The following is a 10,246-nucleotide window of genomic DNA, read 5'->3' on the forward strand; positions in this document are numbered from 1 at the left end:
CTAATGACATTAAAGAAGCGCTTGTTGGGAGGCAACCCAACCAATCACAAAATTTAATTTTATTTGTTTCTGTTGATTTTTACAGGTATAGGTCAAAATATCTTCAAGGTAAAAAAGCAATTGATTGGATTCACAGAGTTACAGGAGAATTTGGAAGTTCACTGGCGAAAAAAGGCCAATAAGAAACATTTTGGGCATTAAACGCCAGAAAGAAGCATCTTCTGGGCGTTAAACGCCAGAAAGAAGCACCTTCTGGGCGTTTAACGCCAGATTGACAGCATCCTGGGCGTTCAGAAAAATGCCCAGTGACAAAGGACTTCCTGGCGTTCAACGCCAGAAAGATGCATCAGCTGGGCGTTAAACGCCCAAACGATGCATGTTTTGGGCATTTACAACGCCCAGGAGAAGCAGCATTTGGGCGTTAAACGCCCAAAACATGCATCGTTTGGGCGTTTAACGCCAGGATGGTGGGGAGGAGGTAAAATTCGTTTTTCTTCACAATTTTTCTAAATTTTTATGTTTCAATTCATGATTTCTTGCTTAAACATGTTTCAAAATGTCATCCTTCAACATCTAATTAGTTTTCTAAGAACCCTAATTTCTAAAATCCCTTTTTCAAAAATATCAAATATATCTTAATCCATAAAGACAAACTGTTTTCCAATCCAATCCAACTCTTTTAAGTTTGTTTTCAAAACTCAATTATCTTTTTAAAATCTTTTTCAAATCTTTTTCAACTCATCATATCTTTTGATTTCGAAATTGCCTTTCCCTCTATTCCTCTTCTATCCTTTATTTTGCTTGAGGACAAGCAAACCTCTAAGTTTGGTGTGATTTGTCATGATCACTGAGCTAAAACTCATCAAGATCATGGCACCTAAGGGAACAGGAAGAGCAAGGATGTGAACTTAAGGGAGCTGAAGCGTCAGAAATTAATTCTTGAAGGCACCCCACAGACTAGAGGAACATCCACTTCCCAAAATACAGGTTGTTAAGTTCTAATTCTAGCTCTAACTCTGTGATAGTATTATTATAGGATTTTACCTTAGAAGTTATATAGGAGTAGTAGTAATTAGCATATCTATTTTGATTTTATTTTCAATTAAGTTATAATTTATTTTTCTCATCATCATCAAACATGAATAAAATAGTAGATTTTTAGAATAAAGAGGCAATTTAATTTTTTTGAGTTCTTAATAAGGAAAATTCTAATTATTTATATGTGGTGGCAATACTTTTTGTCTTCTGAATGAATGCTTGAACAGTGCATATTTTTGATATTGAATTTTATGAATGTTAAAATTGTTGGCTCCTGAAAGAATGATGAACAAGAGAAATGTTATTGATGATCTGAAAAATCATGAAATTGATTCTTGAAGCAAGAAAAAGCAGTGAAAAAAAAATTGAAAAAAAATTTGCGAAAAAAAAAATGCCAAAAAGAGAGAAAAAAAAAGCAAGCAGAAAAAGCCAATAGCCCTTAAAACCAAAAGGCAAGGGTAAAAAGGATCCAATGCTTTGAGCATTAATGGATAGGAGGGCCCAAGGAAATAAATCCAGGCCTAAGCGGCTAAATCAAGCTGTCCCTAACCATGTGCTTGTGGCATACAGGTCCAAGTGAAAAGCTTGAGACTGAGTGGTTAAAGTCGTGATCCAAAGCAAAAGAGTGTGCTTAAGAACTCTGGACACCTCTAATTGGGGACTCTAGCAAAGTTGAGTCACAATCTGAAAAGGTTCACCCAATTATGTGTCTGTGGCATTTATGTATCCGGTGGTAATACTGGAAAACAAAGTGCTTAGGGCCACGGCCAAGACTCATAAAGTAGCTGTGTTCAAGAATCAACATACTAAACTAGGAGAATCAATAATACTATCTGAATTCTGAGTTCCTATGGATGCCAACCATTCTGAATTTCAAAAGATAAAGTGAGATGCCAAAACTGTTCAGAAGCAAAAAGCTACTAGTCCCGCTCATCTAATTAGAATCTGAGCTTCACTTGAAACTCTGAGATATTATTGTTTCTTAATTTCTTTTCATCCTATTTTATTTATCTAGTTGCTTGAGGACAAGCAACAGTTTAAGTTTGGTGTTGTGATGAGCGGATATTTTATACGCTTTTTGGGGGTAATTTCATGTAGATTTTAGTATGTTTTAATTAGTTTTTAGTTAAATATTATTAGTTTTTAGGCAAAAATCATATTTCTGGACTTTACTATGAGTTTGTGTGTTTTTTTGTGATTTCAGGTATTTTCTGGCTGAAATTGAGGGAGCTGAGCAAAAATCTGAGTTAGGCTGAAAAAGGACTGCTGATGCTGTTGGATCTTGACCTCCCTGCACTCGAAATGGATTTTCTGGAGCTACAGGAGTCCAATTGGCGCGCTCTCAATGGCGTTGGAAAGTAGACATCCAGGGCTTTCCAGCAATATATAATAGTCCATACTTTGCGCGAAGATAGACGACGTAACTTGGCGTTGAACGCCAAGTACATGCTGCTGTCTGGAGTTAAACGCCAGAAACACGTCATGATCCGGAGTTGAACGCCCAAAACACGTCATAACTTGGAGTTCAACTCCAAGAAAAGCCTCAGTTCGTGGATAGCTTTAGTCTCAGCCCCAGCACACACCAAGTGGGCCCCAGAAGTGGATTTCTGCACCAATTATCTTAGTTTATTCATTTTCTGTAAACCTAGGTTACTAGTTTACTATTTAAACAACTTTTAGAGAATTATTTTGTACCTCATGACATTTTCAGATCTGAATTACATACTTTTTGACGGCATGAGTCTCTAAACTCCATTGTTGGGGGTGAGGAGCCCTGCAGCGTCTCGATGAATTAATACAATTCCTTTGTTTTCCATTCAAACACGCTTGTTCTTATCTAAGATGTTCATTCGCGCTTAATTATGGAGAAGGTGATGATCCGTGACACTCATCACCTTCCTCAATCCATGAACGTGTGCCTAACAACCACCTCCGTTCTACATCAGATTGAATGAGTATCTCTTAGATTCCTTAATCAGAATCTTCGTGGTATAAGCCGGATTGATGGCGGCATTCATGAGAATCCGGAAAGTCTAAACCTTGTCTGTGGTATTCCGAGTAGGATTCTGGGATTGAATGACTGTGACGAGCTTCAAACTCCTGAAGGCTGGGCGTTAGTGACAGACGCAAAAGAATCAATGGATTCTATTCCAACCTGATTGAGAACCGATAGATGATTAGCCGTGCTGTGACAGAGCATAGGAACGTTTTCACTGAGAGGATGGGAAGTAGCCATTGACAACGGTGACACCCTACATAGAGCTTGCCATGGAAGGGACCTTGCGTGTGGAAAAGGATTTCAAGGAAGAGTTGAAGTTCAAAGGACAAAGCATCTCCAAAACTCCAACATATTCTTCATTACTGCATAACAAGTATTTATTTTATGCCCTTTTCCCTTTCTTCACTAAACTTGAAAAACACTGTTGTTGGCATCCTGACTAAGATTAATAAAATAAATATAGCTTGCTTCAAACCAATAATCTCCGTGGGATCGACCCTTACTCACGTAAGGTATTACTTGGACGACCCAGTGCACTTGCTGGTTAGTGGTACGAGATCATAAGAAATTTTGATTTTGATATTGAGATTAAGATTTCGTGCACCACTTTCCTTGAGTGGATAGAATTAATCCAAGAAACTCTATTTCTTGTTTTACTATTCTTGCTTTCTTTTTGCTAAGAACTAATCCTTTTTCTTTACATCTTTCTAAAACTATTAATAATTTTTGAAGATGATCTTCTTTATCCTGTTTTGTAAAAATTAGTATATCATCAATGTACATTAAAACAAATTCATTTAACTCCTTTAGATTTTCTTCCATAAATCTTTGATAAATACCTGGGGCTTGTTTTAATCCGAATGGTAATACATTCCATTCATAGAGCAACACACTTGTTGATTCTTTTGTTGGGCAAGTAAAAGCAGTTAATTTCTTTGTTTCTCCGTCTAAACGAAGTTGCCAATATCCTGATTTTGCATCAAGAGATGAAAACCAAGTTGCTCATTTGATTTTTTCTAAAATAGAATCTTTTCTTGGAAGTTTATGAGCATCACCAATAGTTGCTTCATTCATCTTCTTATAGTTAATAACCATTCTTCTTTTTCCCCTTTTAATTTCATTATTGTTTTCGACATAAAAGGCTGGAGCCGCGTGAGGGCTTTTACTTAATCTTATAATTCCTTTTTCCAAAAGATCTCTACATTCTAATGAGAACTCTTCTCTATCTCTTGCGGAATAAGGAATTTTATTTGGAACATTTATCTCTTTTGTAGGGTCTTTTAATTTAATGCTTACTAATTCGTTATTTGTATTTTTAATATCCAAAGAATTTTCAGCACAAATTTCATCCAGAAGTTCTTCTATCTTTGTTTCAAGATTATTTTTTGGAATTTTTATCTGAAAGTATAAATTTAAATAACATGTCTCTAATATAGAAAATATTTTAAATTTTAGAATCTTATCTATAGTAGTGGTTGGTATTTTTATACGTTTCGATTTTTGATTTATTGAAGAATCGTGTAGAGCTTTTAAAACTATATATGTTAATTCTTGAATGAATGGATGATATAGCTTTAAAAAGTTATTTCCTATGATAAAATCCATTCAAGAATCTAACATATATATAGATGGAACAATGAACCTATAATTTTGAATAAAAATTTCAGCCATCTCTGCTTTTTGGTCAATTTTATGTATTGATTTGTCAGCTATTCTAACTCTTAATGGTTTCTTTAATTTTTTCCAATCAAGTTTTATATTTGAACTAGCAAAGCATTGTGTTGCTCCAGAATCTATGAAAGCATTTATAAACTTTTCTGTTATTTTTATAGTAATAAATGTGGCATTAGTACTCAATCTCTGAGTCTGTTTCTGAGACATATTCAAAAATATAGTCTAAGTTATCATCAGATTCCTCTAATGGTTCCATGAAACAAGACTTAGCAATTTCTATTTGTTTAGTAAGATTCTTTTTATCCTTCTTTTTTGGACATTCATTTGCATAGTGTCCTTCTTCTTGGCAATACCAACACTTACAATTTTCTTTTTTATTTGGGCAATAGTTATTTTTTTGTCTTTTGTTTTTATTGTTATTTTCCTTCCTAAAATACCTCTTTTTTCTCCAGTTTGGATAGTATTTTCTTTTTCTAAATTGATATTTTCTTTTTCTTTGAAGGTTTTTATTAAGACCATATTTTTGAGGTATCTCTTCATTATCCTGACAGTAGATTCTAATTATATTTGCAAATCTTTTTTGAGTCGCTTCTTGCATACAACATTCTTTTATTTCCTCTCTTATTGCAGAGGTTGCTCCACCAAAATTATTTTCAATTGTCCCTCTATTTATTTCTCTTATAAATCTTCCCATTATAAATTCATTAGCAGGATATGGAAGTTTTGTTATATACATACTAAGATAATGATTTTTATCTTCTTCTTTTAATTTGTAATAATGTATTCTATATTCACATATATAAGATTCCACATTATATAGATCATATATCTGAATATTAGCTAAATGGTTTTTTGCTTCTTGATATTCTTTATTATAGACTTCTTGTCTATGATCTATAATATTTTTTCCAAAAATTTTTTTATATAGAATCATCATTATATATAATATCTTGTCATAAGCTGTTGTTTTTGTTGCTAAATCTTCTATTATTTGGTTTTCTATTGATGTCATCTAATCTCTTATAGTTCCTTTAGTATGAAACCCTATGTAATTCCAAATATCCCTTCCAGACAAATCACTAAGCTTTGGATCAGTAAAAGCTTCTAATAAAAAGGAATTCAACCAATTTTCGAAAATTTCTTTTTCATTCTTTTTACAGTCTAAATCAAGCATTCTTTCTCCTTCCATTTCCTGGATTTTAGGAACGTATTTTGATGGTATTTTTGTATATTTTGAATCTTTATTTATAAACCCTTTTTTAAAAGCATAATTATCAAAACCCGTTTCCCATTTAAATTGAGATTGAGTATCTTTAGATGTTCCAGCTTCATTTTTTACTTGTATTGGAATTGCTGGTTCTTCGTCACTTGAATAATCTAGGATGTGTTCTTCATTTTCTATATTTTCAGAATTTACTAATTCTTCTTCTATTTGAAATCCTTGTTCCATAATATTATTTTCTTGAGCCATTTTTAATTGTTTAAAGAGCATTGTAACTTCTTCTAATTTTTCCTCAATATTCATAATTTTAGTGGTGGTTTTACTTTTAAATCTGTTATGTTGATTATATTTTGAAATTTTTCTTCTTTAGGATTCTCTTTTTCCTTATTTCTTTGAAATTTTATGGATACTAATATTTCTTTAAGCATATCTACTATATAATTTAATTGTGGGTTAAAAGTATGATAAAGATGTGAGGAATCATTTCCATGGTAACATTTCTTAGAAATTCCGTGTGAAAAATAAGTTTTTTCAGGTTTTTGAAGTCCTTCAATAAAACTTATAGTAAAATAAAGATTTTAAGAAAAATCATTTTGTATTGATTTTAAGAATTCGGTGTCATTACAGTTAACATTAGTTAAAATTATTAATTTTTGATCTATTAATTTTGATAACTTAATTATTTCTTCTCTTAAATCTTCTAATTTATTTTTTTCCATTAGGTGACGCTTTTGTAAAGAGTTACGGTTTAAAGTGTGACTTTAGAAAATATAGTGTAAACAAATCTTTAAATCTATAGACTTTTTGATCTGTATACTAAAATTCACCTTATACTAATTGATGGGCAAACAAACAAAAAAAGCCAAATTTATTATCATTCTAACTTTCTTAGCAACTTGCGTCCAATCATGCACCAAGGGACTAAAATAATAACACTATCCCCAAAAATATAAGAGAATAAGACCAAGTTATGAGTTATCACATTTTAGATGGGAAATAAAAAGCTAGTAAGTAGGTCCTCCTCAGTCCTCACCACCATTTCTGAACCCTAAGCCGCTGTTGTCTCCTCCCTTCTACTGCAGCTGCGGCCGCCACCGCTCCTGATCTATCTGTGTGCTTTGATTCTCCACACGCCCACTGATCCAATTCATTCATTCTTCAACCACACCAATCATGTTCACCGGAATTGTCGAAGAAATGGGCACCGTCGAGAAAATTGGCGCCGCCACATACGACGCCACCGGAACCAGTGCCTTCATCATGAAGATCCATGCCAAGACCGTCCTGGACGGCATCAGCCTCGGCGACAGCATCGCGGTCAACGGGACCTGCCTCACCGTGACGGAGTTCGACGCGTCTAGCTTCACCGTGGGCGTGTCGCCGGAGACACTGAGGAAGACGTCGCTGGCCGAACTGGAAGTCGGGTCGGCGGTGAATTTGGAGCGGGCGTTGACCCCAACGAGCCGCATGGGAGGACACGTGGTACAGGGTCACGTGGACGGCACGGGGGTGATATTATCGAAGGTTCCAGAAGGGGATTCGTTATGGGTGAAGGTGAAGGCGGAGAAGGAGGTGCTGAGGTACGTTGTGCCAAAAGGGTTCATAGCCGTGGACGGTACGAGTTTGACGGTTGTGGAGGTTTGTGATGAAGAAGGGTGGTTCAGTTTCATGCTTGTGGCGTATACACAGCAGAAGGTGGTTATTCCGATGAAGGAGGTTGGGCAGAAAGTTAATTTGGAGGTTGATATTTTTGGCAAGTATGTGGAGAGGTTCCTTGGCGGTTATGCTGTTTCAGTCTCATCTTCAAGTTCTTGATCACTTTTTTTTCATTTTGAATTTTCTTCTTGTTAGCAATTTTGTTGTGTGGGGGCAAAGATTGATGATAGAGCATGCTGAATTTGGAGGATAAAATTCATTTCCCGTCAACAAAAAATTTGTTTGCCTTCAAAATCAAGCACATGCTATTGCTGATTTATATGTATTTGTTGTATGAGAGCTACTCAACTTGCATTATCTGTTGGGGATATGTGTAATTGTTACTTAACTATAGTTTGATAAAATAAAAGAGAAAGAAAAAGAAATTTCTTACCGCTTTGGACAATAACATTTTTTTATAGCTAAGTGCAAATATGAATGGGAGGATGAAAATAAAATTTCAAGTTGTCCATTAATATCTAGATGTGTCTTATAAACCAATACCAAATACCAATGTGCTTTGAAGGAAAATTTTATCTTGAAGGAAAATTTTATCCTGTCCTCCTCATTGCTCGTGTTGTTTCTTCTTCTAATAGAACTCTCTTTATCTACTAAGTGATTTACACGTAGTGACAATTTAATATTCTCTACTTACTATTCCTTGTTCACCTTATATATTTTTGACAAGGACAGAAGGCAGGGGTACTTATTAAACAGGGCAAAGTATTCTACAAGGAGGCGATGGTTATTAAGGGGGAACGTCTTAAACAACGAGCACGGAGATGGTGTATATTAATGGCGTTTAGGCTTAAAACAATGTCATGCCATTCATCTGGGAAAAATTTGGTTAAATCTTCTATTCCATGCCATTCGATGGGTCACGTTTAAGTGATCTTTTCTAAGGAATGAGATCTCAGGCAGATTAACTGTACCGCAAGAGACAAATCAAACAATATCCTGAAAAGAAGGATAAAATAAAATAGATCTTGTTTTCCTGATATCAAACGCTATTCTTTTAAGAACTCATAACTGATTCATAGTGTGCAGTTTCATTTCAAGCTTCCAAACCTTTGCAACAAGTTCCTAGTAACACAAGAAGGATAATGAGCCGAATGCACCACCAAAATCAACAAAAGCACCTCATTGATGAAAATTCACTAGTTGATGTAGTCACAAAGGAAATTTATTTTTTTCAGAAGCACCAACAAACAAATCAGAACTTGGGCACCAGCAAAAGTATTCAATTTTCAATCACCCAAACGCACGTTGATCAGCACTTCAATATGCATAAATGCATAAATCGAACGACGAAAGATGCACAACACAAAGTAATAGCAAAAGTAAATCTTATTCTGTATTAATCAATACTTCAGCAGAAGAACAAAAGTACAATCTTAATTACACGTAACAGATTCACAAGGCACAGGAAAAGAAACAAAAGTCAAAATTCTATAACTAGAACATCAGAAAGAGAACAACCCGAGCACAATCCGCAATCAGAGTTCACCGCCACGGAGCCTGAGAACAAGATGGAGAGTGGACTCTTTTTGAATGTTGTAATCGGCCAGAGTGCGTCCGTCCTCAAGCTGCTTCCCAGCAAAGATTAGACGCTGCTGGTCCGGTGGAATCCCCTCTTTGTCCTGTATCTTTGCCTTCACGTTATCAATAGTATCAGAACTCTCCACCTCTAGCGTTATCGTTTTCCCGGTTAGAGTCTTCACGAAAATCTGCATCCCTCCACGCAACCTAAGAACAAGATGCAACGTCGATTCCTTCTGTATGTTGTAATCAGCAAGCGTCCTCCCGTCCTCTAATTGCTTCCCAGCGAAGATGAGTCGCTGTTGATCAGGAGGGATTCCTTCTTTATCTTGAATCTTGGCCTTCACGTTGTCTATTGTGTCCGAAGATTCAACCTCGAGAGTTATGGTCTTTCCCGTTAGGGTTTTCACAAAGATCTGCATGCCGCCGCGAAGACGGAGAACAAGGTGGAGCGTGGACTCCTTTTGAATGTTGTAATCGGCGAGGGTGCGACCATCCTCTAGCTGTTTCCCGGCGAAGATGAGTCGCTGCTGATCGGGAGGAATGCCTTCTTTGTCTTGAATCTTGGCCTTCACGTTGTCGATTGTGTCGGAGGATTCAACCTCCAGAGTGATCGTCTTTCCGGTTAGGGTTTTGACGAAAATCTGCATGCCGCCGCGGAGGCGTAGGACGAGGTGGAGCGTGGACTCCTTCTGGATATTATAGTCGGCAAGGGTGCGACCGTCTTCGAGCTGCTTTCCGGCGAAGATGAGACGCTGCTGGTCCGGCGGGATGCCTTCCTTGTCTTGGATCTTAGCCTTCACATTGTCAATGGTATCGGAGGACTCCACCTCCAAGGTAATCGTCTTCCCTGTTAGGGTTTTCACGAAGATCTGCATGATAGTTTCTTGAGATGAAACACGAAGTATTCGGGAATCGAATTAAGAGAGAGAGAGATTTTGATTTCTTTGAAAACGCCCGAGAAGTTTATTAGTGATTTTCGAATTGGGATGATGAGACCAGAGAATGGAGGGAACTTATATAGATCTGGGAAAGAGGATTCTGGAGGTTCTGGAATGTGACCAAGGACTGGAAACAAA

At 36.2% G+C, this 10,246-nt stretch overlaps 2 protein-coding genes across 2 annotated transcripts; one reads left to right on the plus strand and one right to left on the minus strand.

Moving 5' to 3' along the window:
• The first annotated feature begins 6,894 nt into the window (after positions 1 to 6,894).
• On the plus strand, positions 6,895 to 8,024 carry LOC130934987 (riboflavin synthase-like). The gene has a single exon (XM_057864517.1). It carries the CDS (start codon positions 7,107 to 7,109, stop codon positions 7,746 to 7,748), a length of 642 nt encoding a protein of 213 aa, XP_057720500.1. The 5' UTR covers positions 6,895 to 7,106; the 3' UTR covers positions 7,749 to 8,024.
• Positions 8,025 to 8,960: 936 nt separating this feature from the next.
• On the minus strand, positions 8,961 to 10,246 carry LOC130934986 (polyubiquitin). The gene has a single exon (XM_057864516.1). It carries the CDS (start codon positions 10,043 to 10,045, stop codon positions 9,125 to 9,127), a length of 921 nt encoding a protein of 306 aa, XP_057720499.1. The 5' UTR covers positions 10,046 to 10,246; the 3' UTR covers positions 8,961 to 9,124.

This window comes from Arachis stenosperma, chromosome 6 (assembly GCF_014773155.1).
Source record: "Arachis stenosperma cultivar V10309 chromosome 6, arast.V10309.gnm1.PFL2, whole genome shotgun sequence".
Lineage (NCBI taxonomy): Eukaryota > Viridiplantae > Streptophyta > Magnoliopsida > Fabales > Fabaceae > Arachis > Arachis stenosperma.